A 17,838-nucleotide genomic window follows, 5' to 3' on the forward strand; every position below is an offset into this window, starting at 1 on the left:
CTCATGCCAGCAGGTCATATTGGCAAACAATTCACAAATATTAGAGGTCTGGTTCAATTTGACCATATTTAAAACCTTTCATATTTGTGACTAAGAAAAGCTTCAGAGGTGGCCAGCACCATTAAATCAACTATATGAATTCAGCATCAAACATGTATTTTAACCAATCAAGCTTTTTAGAACACTTTACTTATCAAGTCTGCAAATACAAACAAAACAGTGTGACTTGAGTGGACACAGCTGAAATACTGTATGCCAGACATTCAATGCTAGGTAGAGGACTTTCATAGACTGCCAATTCTTCACTGGGAATATCTGGCAACTGTTTTCACATACAATAGAGCCTCAGTTTTACAACCACCAAGTTTATGAATGACTAGTTATACAAACCATTTTTCCTGATGGAGAAAAAAAAAATCACATAACAAATGTGATGTCAATGAGGAACAAATCGACTTTCCTTCATATCCTGATGCTTATGTGCCCTGGAAATTTCTTTCCAGTGGTGTGAAGGTCAAATAGAAAGCATTGAAGTACCCCATACTGCAACTTATGCACTGGACCTACTGTCATTTTGACATGTTCCATTTTATTAACTTTTTGATTTTATGAACTCTTCAATCCCCCATTAGTTTGTAAAACGGGGTTTTGCTTTATCAAGTATATTCACAAAAATCAGAACTGGTTGATGAGTAATTCCTTGATTTTAGCATTTGTCAAATACTATTTTTTAGCCAGATCTGATAGATGTACAGAAATATTATTGAAAGGATACATAACATATGTTATAGTTACCGTCTTCGATGGCTTTCTTGTCATTTACTGCATACAGAGAGAAATATATTACAAACCCAGAGATAATGATTAGTGCATTAACAGCTAGTTTCAAAAGGTATATAAATATTACATTAAAACAATGTTAAAAGAAAGTTCGGGTTGCAAAATCAAGCACTCAGAACTTAGGAAATTCTGGAATTAAGGCTGCTGGAACAACCTTAATTCAACCTCCTTTGTGCATATGACCTATGAGGAAAGGTTGAAAGAATGGGATGTGTTTAGAGAAGAGAAGGCTGTCAGGGGACATGAGAACAGTCTGTAAAAGGTTGTTATAAAGCGAATGGTGATCAATTGTTGTCCATATCCACTGAGGGTAGAACAGGAAAGAATTGGCTTAGTTTTCAGAAAGGGAGATTTAGTCTAGATATTAGGAATGACTTTCTAACTCTCATGATAGTTCAGCACTGGAACAGGTCACCAAGGGAGGTTGTGGGACAGGTTAGACAAACACTTGTCAGGGATGGTTTAAGTAAACTTGATCCTGTCTCAGTATGGGGGGTTGGAATAGATGACCTCTCAAGATCCCTTCCAGGCCTACATTTCTACAATTCTATGCATTATGATACGTTTTGAGGACAACATATAATTTCTGCAAAATTTTTGTTTAGTCAGAAAAAAAAGTTTGGACAGAAAAAATTTGACAATCCTAATGTGGACAACTTCATATTAGAGAGTGTGTCCCATGGAAATCTCTCTTCCCATTCATGGTAGCACAGACTGCATCTCCCATAAACAGTCAAATAATACCCCTGTGGCAACTTCAGGATTGGAAAGTACTATTAGGGAGGTGTTTCATGTGTTTTTACCTGTCTTTTAATAGAGTTTAGCAGCTAGGAACAAGCAGGAGAGTCAGCTAGCCTGTACTCTGTGGACCATCAACAAGTGCCCTGCAACATTAGCTGAATCCAGTTTTGGAACTGATGCTAGAAGTTATTTTAAGACAAATGTTAAACTTTCAGGGCCCACCACTGCAAGCTGAGAATAATCAACAACATAAAAAACGGGTGTAAGAGGAGAATCAACCCCAGGGTTTCTACTGTGCAATTAACTAGTAGTACTTAATATTTACACAAGACTTGGAGATGAGTAAATATTATATTTATTGGGACTTACCAGCCAGAGCAGTTGTTTCATTGTTTTCTGAAAAAGTAATTAAATAAATAAAGTGATGATTTTTTAAAAAGGAGACAATTTAACTTCATATTATGGCTCTGTGTGCTTCACAGGGATCATATTTGATGAACCACACAGGACTGGAAATGTGTGATTTCTCAAGTAACCATCACACAAGTCAGAGCTGATCCACACTAACAATTAAAACTAGTGCTCAAGAAAAATGGGCACTGATGAACGCAGTAGCTGTTTGGTAAGCTAGGTGAAATCAGTGTTTCCACTCAGCCCATTTCCTAGTGCACAAAGCTCTGTTCAATGTCACAAGTTATGAAGAATGGTCGGGATTTACGATATAGTAACAGGTAATACATATGTTGTAGTTATTTTTTCCTTTCCTATATGTTGTTCGACATCTATGTGCCATGAGACTGTCTGTAACTGTCTGTTCTCATGTATTATCATTGTCTAAATGTAATAAAAATAAAGTAAAAAACTCAGCATGGTGGTCAAGGTTGTCTACCATTTTGTGATGCTATGAGCCTGGTGGTAGGGAGGCTAATCACGCAGAACTCTTACAATTGTTACTACATGAAGGGTTAGATTCACAAAGGGACTTAGGCGCTAACTGCCACTTTAGGCACCTAAAACACAGAATCAGGCTCCAGTGGGATTCACTAAACCCCTGCTCAGCTGTCCCCAAACCCTGTTGGCACCTAAACTCACTCGGCTCCTAAATTTTTGCAGTCAAACTTCCCTCAGCACCAGGGAAAGATAGACGTTCCTCTGCCTACCTCACATGCAGGACCCAATCTGATAAGCATGTTCAGAGCTCGCCTATTGGATCAGGCCCTCTCACCTGGGATATGGGAGACCCCTTACTCAAGCCTGGCCCTGCCCTCCCCGCCTCCACATCAGGGGGAAATGGGATTTAAACAGGGTTCTGCTACCTCTCAAGTGAGTGCCCTAACCAGTGGGCTACGGGAAATCCCAAGATGGGGCACACTCAATTTCTCCCACTGAAACTGTTCCACTTTGGATAAATAATAATAAAAAAGTCATTGGAGTGGGGGGAACTCATCCTGGGGTCTCCCATCACTCCAGTGAGTATGCGCTACCACCAGGCTACAGAGTCATTCTCATGTTTGCTTTATCTCTCTGGCCCAATGATTCTTTCATTTTTTAGTCTACAGTGCAAGAGCTTCAACAGGAAAGACTGAGAAAGGCTCACATCACAGTATCCTATAGCTCAGTAGTTAGGGCATTTACTGGAGAGGTGGCAAATCCCTTATTCCCCATCTGGTATCGGGGGGACTTAAACCAGGGCTCTCCAACATCCCACATGAGTACCATAACCACTGGGCTAAACGTTACAATGGAGCTCCTCCCTCCAGCTTATTGCTAACATAGCGAAGGCAAATGACAGCTAGAAAGAGTTTGGAGCTGAGCATGATAAGCAGAGATAGGTGCCTCCCTGAAGCCTGTATTTAGGCATTTATCTCCAAGTGAAGGGCAGGGCTCAGCACACACCCCTTGGCATGGCACCACCCACCGGCTGATTTAGGTGAAGATATGTGCAGAGGGCTGGCTTGTGTGAATCCCATTCTGGGGTGCCTACCTCTCTCCATTCACTATACAGGGAGCCTGGGCACCTCACACATGCTTTGTTAATACCACTGATTATCCAAGCACCTGAAAGTTAGAGGTTGTGAGCGTCCCCTCACCTGTTTCTTTGTGAATCTAGCCCGAACAGCCTCACTGAGCAATTTTGGATGGTTTGCATGGGGCACAGGCTGTACATGGGAATGAGTCACATCTTCTACCCAAGTTCTTTCATATCACAATGTTTAGACTCTTTAGTGTTTTCTGAAATAACACGAATAGGAAAACTTACTTTTCAGCTTATAAATCGCAGCGCTAACCAGGGCTATGCTAATCAGCAATATCACAATGAAGGCCGTCATCCACGGGGAGGTGGCAGGGAAGAAAACATCTGCAAAACAGTTCACAGTGTCCATTATTCTTTCATGTCATTCAGCTTTCCTTTCAAAAATGACAAAACTAAATTAAATCTTCATGAGAAGCAGGTGAGATATGAGTCGACAGTGTGCCCTTGTTGCCAAGAAGGCTTGTTGCCAAGAAGGCTAATGGCATTTTGGGCTGTATAAGTAGGGGCGTTGCCAGCAGATCGAGGAACGTGATCGTTCCCCTCTATTCGACATTGGTGAGGCCTCATCTGGAGTACTGTGTCCAGTTTTGGGTCCCACATTACAAGAAGGATGTGGAAAAATTGGAAAGAGTCCAGCGGAGGGCAACAAAAATGATTAGGGGGCTGGAGCACATGAGTTATGAGGAGAGGCTGAGGAAACAGATTGTTTAGTCTGCAGAAGAGAAGAACGAGGGGGGATTTGATAGCTGCTTTCAACTACCTGAAAGGGGGATGGATCTAGACTGTTCTCAGTGGTACCAGATGACAGAACAAGGAGTAATGGTCTCAAGTTGCAGTGGGGGAGGTTTAGGTTGGATATTAGGAAAAACTTTTTCACTAGGAGGGTGGTGAAGCACCTAGGGAGTTACCTAGGGAGGTGGTGGAATCTCCTTCCTTAGAGGTTTTTAAGGTCAGGCTTGACAAAGCCCTGGCTGGGATGATTTAGTTGGGAATTGGTCCTGCTTTGATCAGGGGGTTGGACTAGATGACCCCCTGAGGTCCCTTCCAACCCTGATATTCTATGATTCTATGAGATCTGAACTCTCTCTAGGACATATTGAAGGCACTGTCTTATGCATGAAGGGGTGGATTTTCATCGAAAGGCTATACAGTTTTCCCCGTGATATTGTGAAGAGTTGCTATAGGTCCCAGACCCATCCCTCCTGAGAGTAAGAAACACATACATCAATGTATTATTTGGGTAGATTCATGCATTCCAGAGAAACAGAGGGTGCCTTAATGAAGGCCTCCAATAACATCCAGAGATAAGTTATAAACACTCAAGGTGGGACCTTCAAAGCACTCAGTATTGGCCTAACTCTGTCCCAGTTGAAGTCACTGGTAAAACTCCCATTGATCTGAATGGGAGGAGAGTTATATCAGTACTGAGCTTGTTCTTGAAAAAAACATCTCCAAGGCCTTAACCATCAGCCATGGAAGGCAATGAAAGTCTTTCCATTGACTTCAGTGTGCATTGGATTTGGTCTTTAGGATGAGATTTTCAAATGTGTCCAAGAAATTTAGGAGCACTACTCCCTTTGAAAGTACATGCTTTGCTCCTAACACCCGGAGGCATGGGATGAAAATCCCATGATGAGATATTATGCTGATGGTCAAGAGAGAGATTAGACCACTCTCTCTGGAACATTCCCACACCAGCATCAACATCCTGTACACAACAATCAGCTTCATCAATGGAACCCTACAGACAACTATATACAAGAAACACATGGATCACAACACCTACCTCGACAGATTCAGTAAACACCCCAAACACACCAAGAAATCTATTTACAGCCAGACATTCAGATAGCACAGAATATGTTCTGAGGAGAAAGCCTGAGGTACACACCTTAACACACTTAAATCTGCCTTCACTAAACAAGGACACTCCACTAGAGAAGTACATCACCTCATGGAACAGGCCAACCAAATACCCATAGAGAACCTGGTTCGATATGGAAAACACCCTTTGACCACACCCACTGTCACCTACCAGCCCACACTGGAACCCATAAGGGATATCTTTAAATAGTTACAACTCATACTCGATGGGAACATCATCCTGAATGAAATCTTTCCTGAATCCTCACTTTTGGCCTTGAAACAACCCTCTCAATCTCACCAAGTTCATCAACAGAAGCAAGCTCCCCACAGACCTGGACACCAACTTAAAGCGTTACCAGATCCTGCGAAAACAACAGATGAAAACTTGCAGACATATCGCCATGCTAGATGATCAATACCCATCACAACACACCTTTCAAGATCCATGGGTCCCACACATGCCTTTGTGGTGTACCTCATCCAGTGCACTAAATGCCCCAATAACAACTATGTAGGTGAAATGAGACAATCACCATGCTTTCAAAGAACTCACTCAGAAAAATCATAAAAGACAAGAACACCATTTCACCCATGGGCAAACACTTGTCACAAAACAATCACTTCATATCTGACGTCTCAGTCCTCATCCTCAGGGGAAACCTGCACAACACCTGCAAAAGACAAGCCTGGAAGTTTAAATTCATAACTTTGCTAAACTCTACAAATCATGGACTCAATAAAGACACTGGATTTATGGCTTATTACAACAATCTGTAACCCACTAACCCTCTTTCATCCTTTGACTACAGAGGTGCAAACTACCCATGTTACCTTGAATGATCTCTTGCAACATGTGTTAACTCCATATGCTAAACAATCTGTTCCACATTGTTTTTAGCTGAGACACACTGAGTACCTTTTGGACCTCTGTGTAAGCTCCAAATCTTTTCTTTTTTACTAACAGAAGTTGGTCCCATAAAAGTTATTACCTTGCCCACCTGGACTCAGAGCATTCTCCATCAGTCTGTTAAATAGTGAAATTGTCAAAAGACACTGCTGCTCACTGGCGGAGTTAATTTCTACCAAGCAACTCCACACATAGGACGAGTTATTGTTAGATTTATTAATAATAATACTTCAAAGAATTTCACTTTTTACCTATAGATACTTGTAAGTAGTGGTTCTGTGTAAAAAAAAAAAAAGAGGAAAAGGTCAATGAAGATGATTTCTGGGAGAGTTGGGAATTGTGTTCATCTAAAAGATTTGGAATCATTTTGAGACAACCTGTGTTTTTTCCTCCTGGGAGACACTGATACAAGTTCTCATTTACCTGCAATTACAACTGTAGATTCGTTTGAGGTCTTTAGCACGTTATCAATTATGTTGCAGGAGATGGCATTGTCAGATCCTGATTTCAGAAGGATCGAACTTTTGGCACGAGCCTCATCTGTGTCGGAGGTTGGACTTCCAGTAAGATTGTGTCCTTTACTGTCTGTCCACAACAACTGCACATCAGAAAACTTCCTCTCAGAAAAACAGGTGACTCTGATCCCATTGTCCTCATAATTGTCCAGGACAATCAATGGTTTATGGCTGTTACCTATAAAGATAAGAGACACATAATTTGTTATGGGGTCTGTGCACTTCCCGTGGTTTGTCTATGTCCCTCTCTGCAGCTACAGTTTGTGAAGAAGTTTTGGAATTATGTGGTCCTGACTAGGCTGCATAGTCATGATTCCAACCTAGATTCAATTGTGGGCCTTTTGATATGCACCTCTACCCCTAAGTTTGGTTAGGAAAATTGGCCTGGCCTGAAAATGGCAAACTCCACTCTGAAAGTGGAGGAGGATAGCTCTTCATAGTCTGCACAAAACTGGTCAAACTGTATTTCAAATAAAGGCCATTGAAGACTATCCGGACTTCAAATGACCATCAATGTCTTACATCTCTCTGGCTCTCTCTAGCTCCAAAATGACTTGTTACTAGAGCTGGGTAGAAAAGGGTTTTCCCATCCTGGGAAATGTTTAGGAGTCTGAACTTTTTTTCTCTGCTAGAAATGGGGAAAAATAATATTCATGGGGGGGGGAATGAAAATGTTTCATTTTGATCATTTTCAAATGTTTTATTTCGATTTCATGCAATAGTTGTAGCTGTTTCAGTCCCAGGATATTAGAGAGACAAGATGGGTGAGGTAATATCTTTTATTGGATCCAATTATACTGGTGAAAGGGACAAGCTTTCAAGCTTACACAACTCTTCTTCACATCTGGGAAAGGTACTCAAGGTGAGTACTTCTGTTGATGAGAGAGACCTGAAAAAGAGCTCTGTGTGACTTGAAAGTTTGTCTCTCTCACCAACAGAAGTTATTAATAAAAAGATATTACCTCATCCACCTTGTCTCTTGCTTTGATTGTGACTTTTTTGAGGGTGGACTAAAATTTTTGTTAGTCTAATGAGGCTTTAATTTCTAAACAATAAAGTGATTTTGAATCAGAAAACTAGAATTTTTCATTTTGAATATGTCAAAATGAAACATTTTTCACAATTTCAAAACTTTTTTCTGTACATTTTTTTTGAATTGGTAAATTCATTTAAGCTGGTTCTTGAACAATTTGAGTTTTGATGAATAAGTACTTTGAAGCAATAACAACAAAGTTTCATCAAAAAATTCCCAATGAGCTCTACTTATTACTACCTTTCTAACTTTCCATATATGTCAGTGTCTTTGAAAATAAAATACGGGGCTGCATTTGAAGAAAATAATGTGTAAATAAACAAAGTTAGTGACTGTTGTATCTAGATATGTGTGCATATGAGAGAGAGAGAGAGAGAAAGAGAGCATGTGTCTTTCTAATTGCTAGTTGAGGATTAGAGAAAATATAAAGGTGCATGCAAGCTATAGCAATCCTTTTTTCAGCTTACGTGACTCCTCCTAGCCAGTTGGGCTCCATCTCATATACTTCTTTCCACTTCTTGGAAAGGAGAGGCGCAAAGGGCTCAGAGATTCAGGAGAAGTATCTCTTACACATACCCTGGACCACTAACCAGCTGGTAACCACTTGGTCCGCAGCACATTGCCTGAGAGGCGGGGCCGGTGCAACCCATTAGGCGACCTAGGTGGTCACCTAGGGTGCTAGCATTTGGGGGGCGGCATTTTCTTCGGTGGCGACCGCAGTGGCTGGAACTTCAGCCGCCCCGGTCGTTGTCGCCATTTCGGCGGAGGGAGCTGGGGCAGGGGGACACGGGGAGGGCCGTCTGCAGCAAGTAAGGGGGTGGCGGCATGCAGGGGAACCGCTGCCCGCCCTAGCTCATCTCTGCTCCGCCTCCTCCCCTGAGCACGCCGCCCCGCTCTGCTTCTCTCCCTCCCAGGCTTGCGGCGCCAAACAACTGATTGGCACCGCAAGCCTGGGAGGCCGGGGGGGTGGGGAGCTGCCACAGGGCTCGGGGAGGGGGCGGAGCAGAGGTGAGCTGGGGTGGGGAGCTGCCGCATGGCTCCCCAGGGGCGAGGAGGGAAGCTGCCACAGGGGGTGCCTCAGGGTGGAGGGGGGGTGGGGAGCTGCCATGGGGGAGGCGCCTCAGGGCAGGGGATGAGCTGCCGCAGGGCTTGGGGAGGGGACGGAGCAGAGGTGAACTGGGGTGGGGAGCTGCCGCACAGCTCCCCAGGCCGGGGGGGTGGAGCTGCCGTGGGGGGGGGTGTGCCTCAGGGCGGGGGGGTGGGGAGCTGCCACGGTGGGGGCCTCAGGGCGGAGGGGGGGGGGGGGGCTGCCGCCGGGGCTGGGGAGGGGGGGAGGGCGCAAGGTGGAAGTTTCGCCTTGGGCGCGAAACATCCTTGCACTGGCCCCGCTGAGAGGGCTGTATAGCAGACAAAGAGAATTAAACTACCTACAGTGCAAACTGCACCACATAATGTGTTACAGTTAAGGGCTCTACTCATTCTTTGAGCTTCAGAGAAAAAGGAGAGGCAGCTGGGAACTTCATGAAGTTCTTAACTTCCACAGTAGTCTAACAGAAAAAAAAGTCCATGAAATTGACAAACAAACAATTTCCTTAAATGTAAGTCAGTATTTCTATGTGTTACGTTCACAGCATACAAATAGTGAAATCAGATAAAAAGACATAAAATACCCTTGCTGGAAGGTTGCAAGTTTGCACTATGTCTTAGAATTCAGGATGATAATACACAAGAACCCAAAAACACAGAGAGAGAAAGCAGGCTGCTCCCTGAAACACAGAGGCCCAACAAACCCCACCTTGCTTGAGGCTGGCTTTCTGCAGACTGCCTGCTGCTAGACCCAGATCACACACTTCCCTACAGAGCCTACTGCCTGCAAGCAGGGCCAGGAAAAAAAACTCTGAAACTTAAAGTGATAGCTTACAATTTTAACCGATTTTCAATACCCCCCACCATTGAACATTAAAGACCAGCTATGCCTCTAACAGTATGGAAATGAACAGTTATGGGAAGGGAGATAAAAATTCAGATAGACTCACAGTTTCTGAAATTAGTATGTGAGTGCAAACTATCACTGTGCATAACAAAAATAAATACAATGAATTTACCTGCAGTGGAATGGACGGCCAGCGCTAGCACCAGCATCTGAATGGCTGCTGTCCAGGGAACTGAGAAACCCATTGCTATGAAACAGAAAAGCACATTCTGAAGACCCAGATATAAATACAACAGAAAGAAGCTGGAAGTTCAATAACCAGGAACACAAACCCCACGGTGCCTGGAAATGGGAAGCACAAGAGGGCTCTGAGTTCAGAGACCTCAAATGTAAAATAGTTCAGTGTACATAAAAAGGAAGATTGTCACAGGGTGACACTGACTCTATTTTTAGCATGGCAGCGCAAGCCCCATTCTGACGACCTGGGCTTGGAGACTCGCTGCCAGGGCTGTGTAGATATATGGGAAAGAGGCCAATGCCCCTGTGACTAGTTAGCTGTCCCTATCTGGAGTTAAGGGAGAGTACCTGGACTTTATGTAGGGAAGAGTCCTGGTCAGCTGGGGAAGTGAACCTGCAGAGGGTGGATGGCTGTGTGGGCCCTGTCTGAGCTAGAGACAGGGAGCTGCTTGGTGCAGGGAAGTTCAGGCAGGGAGAAGTGGGGAGCTGCTGCCTAGAAATGCAGGCCCCCTGAGCTCAAGGGGAGAGACCAGAGGCCAGGGCTGAGAAACAGAGACCACAGGAAGGACAGGCTGTGCCCAGTAGGAGACTGAGGCAGAAGAGACTTTACTTTGGGTTTGACTTTGCTTTGGGTTTATTTTGTATTAAATATACCAGTCCCCAAGAAAGGGGGGTTGTTCTTGAATATAAATCTCTGTGGATGATTCCTGAGGCCCTGAGAGAAGGGGGAACTGAGGCTGGGTGCCTGTGGGGCAGCTTCTTGCCATGAGGGGGTGCTCCAAGATGGCAGCCCTATGACAAGGATCAATAAAAATATTTAAATGCCTGTCACAACGATAGTGCAATTGTGCCTAAGGCATAGTTTCATTCAATATAACCCCCATGGCTATCCACGAGCTGTGTCCTACACTGGCCCAGCTCCGCTGTTATGATCAGTGAGCCTGTGCAGCTGGGAGCAGAACTTCACCTATTAGCTTAAAATCACTCGATAAATTCATAACAAATTATTTAGATTGCAAGCTCATTGAGTGATCACTGGAGGCTTCTGACCTGATCTTTAAGAGCCTCTGTTTCTGATTAATGTAAAGCCTATGTGCTAAGCAGTAGTGTAAGTAGATGACACCAAAGATTCAGTATTTCAGACTTTGCTATTGGTTTTAAGATTAAGAATTAGCGTGAGGCCTACCTGAGGCCTGGTTGTTAGCAAGGGCTAGCCTATGTGCTTGACCAGAGGTGATGGAATTTAATATGTGCTTGGCACATGTTAAATAAACTACCAAGGATCAAGTACACCGCAAGATTGCACAAAATAGTAGATTTTTAGGTCCTTTTGCAACAAGGTAATTATGAATTTAACCACATTGACATATCAAAACTACCGGGGCATTAATTGATACAAGTGAGATATTAACTCGTGGAAGCTTCACTATGGTTAGCTGGAATACCACAAATGGTTAGTCAGAATACCACATATGTGCAAGAGTCAAACGCCTATCAGATATGACCTCAAACGTGTGTGGATGAATAAAACGCGGTTATCCAGCCAGTTGTTGGGACACCAGGGATGACTGAATGGCGAAAGCCTGAGTATAAACAAGCCCTCTTTGCTGATTTCCACTTTCTTTTTCATCTATCTTTGTGGTTTAACAGTCTCTATGATGTTCTAAGTGTGTCAGCATTGGGAATTGTTTTATCCTGTACCAGCCATAAGGCTGTACCTATGCACGACCCAGGGGGTTATTTTTTTATACTTATCTTGCTAGATTTCATTTTCTATTGTTTCAGTTATACTTGCTTGTATTAAATCAAACTTATAAGGTATCTATGTGTGTCCCACCAATTTCATCTTTTTAATTAATTTTAAGTAACCAACTAGATAAAGAACCTGTTATTAGTAACAAGTGCATTTAGAAACCCAAATTAACGAAGACTTCAGACTGCTTTTTATTTTATGTTTGTACAGCACCTGGCACAGTGGGGTCCCAATCCTGAATGGAGACACTGGGTGAAACTGAATGCAAATGGTAAATAATAACAACAACAATAAAATCTCCTGATGCACAATGGAAAAAGAAAAACTAGGAATTAATGAAGGCAATAGGGAGAATGATTTTAGTTCCTTTAAAGATAACATACCTCTTGGTGGATTAAAGAATAATTCTATTTGCAAATGGCTAAATCCTGACTCAATTTCTCAGTGAAGCTGATGGGAGTTTTGTCTCTGTAAGGTCTGAATAAAGAGCCCTCATTTGGCCGTAGACATGTTATAGGTACAAACTTTTGCATGTGACTGTCACAGAAACACTCTTGCTGTCTGATTCTCTTCTCACTTATAGCAGTCTCATACCTTTGTCACTCCCTTCATTACACTGGAGCTACTGATGGTTTACTTTGGTATAAATGAAATCAGAATCAGGCCGTTAGACCATAAATAAAAGGACCAGGATGCCACTAATGCTGAATTTCCAGAGTGGCTCAGCACATTTAACTGGTACTAGGTTTCCAAAAGTGCTCAGCTCACAGTTAGGCACCTAGATAAGGGCCAGATGTTCAAAAGGGTTCAGCTCAACTCCCACTGTGACATGCATGGCCAGATTTTCAAAAGAGCATCACATTAAAGATAATTAAAAATGGAATTTTTGTCTCATGGGAAAATCTGAGATTTGGATATTTGTTTTTCACCCTAAATTGGAACAAAAAGTGAAAATATTTAAACTTTTAAAAGAATGAAAAGTTATGAAATGTTTTGATTTGATGACATTGGAATGTTTCATGTTTTGTCAGTTTGAGCATCTAGTGTTGTAGTTCAGATGCCTCATGCCCCATTCTCCTCTATGGACCACATCTCCCATGATCCATCAGGGTCTTGGGACTCCCATGGTACATATCAGCAGCTCAGGGGATCCATTAATGTCAACCCATCCCAAAACAAAATGGTTCATTTCAATTTTTCTCAATGGAAAATTAAAAAGAAATAGGCAACATTGACATTTTTGTATAGATAATTTAAATTTCACAGAAAACATTTTCTATTGAAAAAAACATTTCAATGGAAAATTTCCAACCAGCTCTCTTTAGCAGGTAGAGTGCTGAGACCCTTTAAAATCTGGTCGCTTATTTTGTTGCTTAAATTAAAGCTGGTTTCATTTGAAAATATTGCCCTGCTTGAAAAGCTGGCTCTCAGCTCTTTTAGGAATGGGGGCCATGGATGTATACATTGCATGCTAGAGAGATCTATCACAACGTTCACAGCATTTTCCATCGGGGCAGATTTAAAAACACAATGGCACACCACAACAAATCACAGATGTTTATCACTAAATTCAATTTTACTTGGAAATGACTGGGATTTTCTTAATCTTAGATCAGGAATGGAAATTGAGAAGGGCCGATTCCATGGGCTAGTCTTAGAGTTGGGCAGAAAGTGGAATTTCTGTCCTGCAGGAAATTTTGCCGAGGAGCCAGAGAACTTGGGATCCAAGGTGCCAGCTCCTTGGCACCCTGTGTGCCTAGAAGACAGGCAGGCTGCTGATGGACCAGGAAGGCGGGTGAGCTGGCTGGGAAATAGACAGGTTTCAATCTCATCATAATCAACATGTTCCCGTGGAACATGTTGATTTCACTGAAATGGCATTTTCTGGCAGAATAATATTCCATCCTGAAAATATCCAACCAGCTCTAGATAGTATTGAGGTAGTTGTAGGGATAAGAAATCCCAGCACAAAACCACTGTCTAGGAGTCTTGTCTTCTCAAATGCCTTAGGATGGTGGTTCAGAGACTGGGAAGAGCACAGCATTTCCAGCTGCTCCATGGAGCAGCTTCTGTCCTCACAGTGACAGATCTGCCACTCTCCAGTGATGCTGCCTGCTAGTTCTAGCCCAGTCCAGAGCTTTCTTAAGGTTTCCAGAGGCTGCTATTGACCTGTAAATGAGGAAAAGCAATGGCTTTTCTGCATGCAGCACAGTTGCCTTATGTCTTTATCAGGTGCAGTATTGCCAGCTCCGAGAGTTCAAAAATCAAGGCACTAGCTTAAAAATTATGAAATTTAAAAAATATATATATATTTGGGGTTCTTTTTATTCACCTTATGTTTTTGGAGCTTTTAAATCACACACAGTTAACATTTTCAAGTTTTTCACTGCAACCGTGAGGGCTAGAAGCTTACTTTTTTTAGGAAAGCTGAGATTCTCACATAATCACAGGACTCCAGGAGCTGGAGATTTAAGAAAAACACCAAAATTACAAGACTTGGGATAAAAATCACAAGAACTGACAACACTGCCAGAGGTCTCTGGTGAAAATTCTATTGTGATCAAATTCACTGATTACACCTGCATTGGAGGGGCAGCAGCAAACACACAAGAGGAGCAGAACAGACAATTCTGTTCTGTAGGATTCAAGCACCAGGGAATGCAAGCATTTGGAGGGAGAGCTGTTAGAAATTAAAGTAAGGAAACAATGTGTTTAGAGTAGCTGGATTTTTCAGTGGGGACTGGGGGAGTGAGGCACCCAAATCCCACTGAAATTCAATTAGAGTAGGTGCTCAAATCACTTGGGCTGCTTTGCAAATCCAAGGCTTTGTGTCCTAAAGATACTCCTTCCTGTAGCTAAGCCAGAAGGAAGTCATGGGATCAGGATTCAAAAATGGCATAAAGTGTCTCTTAAAGGGCCTCTTGGTTAAGAACCAGCCCACAGTACAAACACATCTGAGAAAAGCTGACTTAAGAAGCACATGTGTTCCTCCCCTGTGGGGAAAATGAAAGTATTACACCAGGGACAGCTCAGTGGTTTGAGCATTGGACTGCTAAACCCAGGGTTATGAGTTCAATCCTTGAAGGGGCCATTTAGGGATCTGGGGCAAAAATCTGTCTGGGGATTGATCCTGCTTTGAGCAGGGGGTTAGACTAGATGACCTCCTGAGGTCCCTTCCCACCCTGATATTCTACGATCTATGACCAGGGATTCTCAAACTTCATCACGCCGTGATTCCCCTTCTGACAACAAAAATTACTACAAAACCCCAGGAGGGGGGGACTGAACCCTGAGCCCGCCCCACAGTCCAGGATGGGGAGGCCCAAGCCCCACTGCCCGGTGGGGTGGGAAGGGGCTAAAACAGAAGACCAAGGGCTTCAGCCCCAGTCAGGTGGCCCCACCACCCAGGGTTTAAGCCCTCAGGCTTCAGCCCCAGGCAGTGGGGCTTGTGCTTAAGCATCAGCCCTGGGCTTCAGCAAATCTAAGCCAGCCCTGGTGACCCCCCACAAAAATGCAGTCACAACCACTTTGGGATCCTAATCCACAGTTTGAGAACCTCTGTATTACGCTGATCTCCAGTGATCTTTCTGGGCTGGCATGCAAACACTGATACTTGGCACAGGGCAGGCCCTGTTAGGTGGATAGAGAAAGACAAAGGAACTAGACGACTGACCCTGTCGACTAGAAAAAAAGCTGGAAGATTTTCCCAGGGGAGGGACTGACGAGTGGAAATGCCAAAATTAACCCTCACTCCGGAATAAAGCAATGCAATCCCAGCAGCACGGAGCTGGCCTGGCTCTGAGCAGCACCCCGAATATTACCAAACACAGCTGAATTTTAAATAAGCAGAATGTACTACCTGGAGATCTGGGTCTGGGTCCCGTCCAGTAACTCTGCATACCTGGTGGCGCTGGTTACTGCTGCCTGCTACCTTTGAACCCTGGGACTGAGTAATTGCTGTCAGTGAAGCCAGAGCTGGCTTTTCCAAAGTTATCTATTAACTGAGGAGTGAAAATCGAAAGCAACTTTCTCAGTGTGGGGGGAAGGGAGCGGGTGGGGCTGTAGGTTTATTGCTCTTTATGGGACAACTACTCTATCCCTCTTCTAAACTAAAGTAAACAGCCCTTAGGTTGCTTTGTAAATACCAGCCTAAACCCCATGCACTGCTTTTAAAACATGTCTGAACGAGATTAGAAGGGCTGGGTGAAATTTTTTCAAATTTCAAACTTTTTTCAGTTAAAAACAGGGACAAGTTTGTAATGAGGAAGGTGAATATCTTTTTTTTTTAACTTCCTCTGCGGCACGGGCGTGGATCACCTGCTAGGGCAGCTGGGCGGATCTCACCTAATCTTTTCCCTGCCACTGCAGGGACAGCAAGTGTAGAGATATGTTTGCAGAAGATAATTATTTACAGAGGCTCCCTCAGAGGGACAGGATTAGGATTATAGGAATTCTGAGTGGTCCCCTGGAAGCACAGGTGCAGAACTCAGTGTAGTCGTGCACAGCAGTTCACCACAGACACTCTCAGGTTTGTTTTAATAAAAGTTTGATTCCTTTCTCATTCACTGGTTTGTTGTTTAATGAACCCCAAGAACATTCTATGGTATCAGAAGTGCTGAATGAGAAAGAGATTGAGGACATTTTGAGGTTAACTCCTTTGTTTGAAACTGAAAGCAGAGAAAATGGGAGTGGGCGGAGCAGCAAATAGAAAAGAAACAAACACTTTTTTATGTATTGTATGAGCACAATAGTTGACTAGCTTAAGAAGGGAAGAAAGCCAAACCTGGATGTGTCGCAACCTGCATCCAGTTTGTGAGTGCCAGGCAGTGTTGCAGAACACAAGAAAAAATTCTGACAGAGATTTGAATTGTATTTAGCAGCCACAGAGGAGAAAAACAATAAAGTGAAATAATCATTTTTTGGCATGTTTTCAGGGAGGAAGCATTGGATATGTATAACACCTTTAAGTTTGAAGAAGGTGAAAGCATGAAGTTAAGTAAAATTCTGACTAAATCTGAGGAACATTGCATGCCAAAAAGGAATGAGAGCTTTGAGAGAGACATTTGTTTTACATGCATGAACAAAATTTATGCCACCATAGAACAATATGTCACATGATTAAGGCGAATCAGTAAAACCTGTTACTTTGGTGAGCTGACGGTGTCTGATCAAAGATAGAATCATTTGTGGCATTAAAGATAATGTGCTAAGAGAGAGAGACAGATATGCAGGGCAGCAGAAACTGTGCCAGCACAAGCCAAAGAGCTAAATTCACCAGAAGGGCTTATCCACATACTAAGTACAAAAGAACATAGCCAGAAAAGGTCAAATCAAAAAGTGGAAACACCTGCTATGAAAACCACTGCTGGTGGGGAGATGGCGTACAGATGGTTATGTGTAAGGTGTGAAGAACAACATGGCGCAAACCAGTGTTTTGCATTTGGGACACTGTGTCATAAATGTTGGGAAAATAATGTCCCCAATGCAGAAAAGTCAAGTGCCTGCAGTTGAAGACAACCTGATTGAGGAGTTTTACATAGACGTGCTGGGATCAAGCAAACTGGATGGGAGGGACTGGATACTGCCTATGAAATTGAATGAAACAATTATTCCACTCAGACTGGATGCAGGAGCTCAGGTTACTATTCTGTTTGAACAAGATTATGAGAGACTGAAAATAAGACCAAAATTGGGACCAACATAAATACAAGTAACTGGTTATTCTGGAACAAATATACCAGTGAAGGGGAGGTGCATTGCTCACATCACACCACATACAGGCTCCCATTTATTGTAGTGCCAAAGGAAGTGACACCAATTTTAGGCCTGGCTGCCTGTGAAAAACTAAGACGGGTGCTCTCACTACAAGATCATACTGAACCTGGCTACTAGGCACTCATTCAGGAATACCATGATTTGTTTTAAGGGTTGTGTCAAGGCTGTATCCCCACTTTGAACTTTAGGGTACAAGAGTGGGG

The 17,838-nt window shown here is 43.1% G+C and overlaps 1 protein-coding gene across 1 annotated transcript; it reads right to left on the minus strand.

Moving 5' to 3' along the window:
* Window positions 1-795: 795 nt before the first annotated feature.
* LOC112119432 (butyrophilin subfamily 3 member A2-like) lies at window positions 796-15,802 on the minus strand (the record flags this gene model as incomplete). Its single annotated transcript, XM_026663094.1, has 6 exons — window positions 15,720-15,802; window positions 10,043-10,117; window positions 6,813-7,082; window positions 3,842-3,940; window positions 1,951-1,977; window positions 796-822 (listed from the first exon to the last, which is right to left on the minus strand). Coding segments are annotated over exons 1-6 (538 nt in total), but the record flags the coding sequence as incomplete, so codon positions are not given.
* Window positions 15,803-17,838: the final 2,036 nt, after the last annotated feature.

Source organism: Terrapene carolina, unplaced genomic scaffold, assembly GCF_002925995.2.
Source record: "Terrapene carolina triunguis isolate 2854851 unplaced genomic scaffold, T_m_triunguis-2.0 Scaffold32428, whole genome shotgun sequence".
Taxonomy (NCBI): domain Eukaryota; kingdom Metazoa; phylum Chordata; order Testudines; family Emydidae; genus Terrapene; species Terrapene triunguis.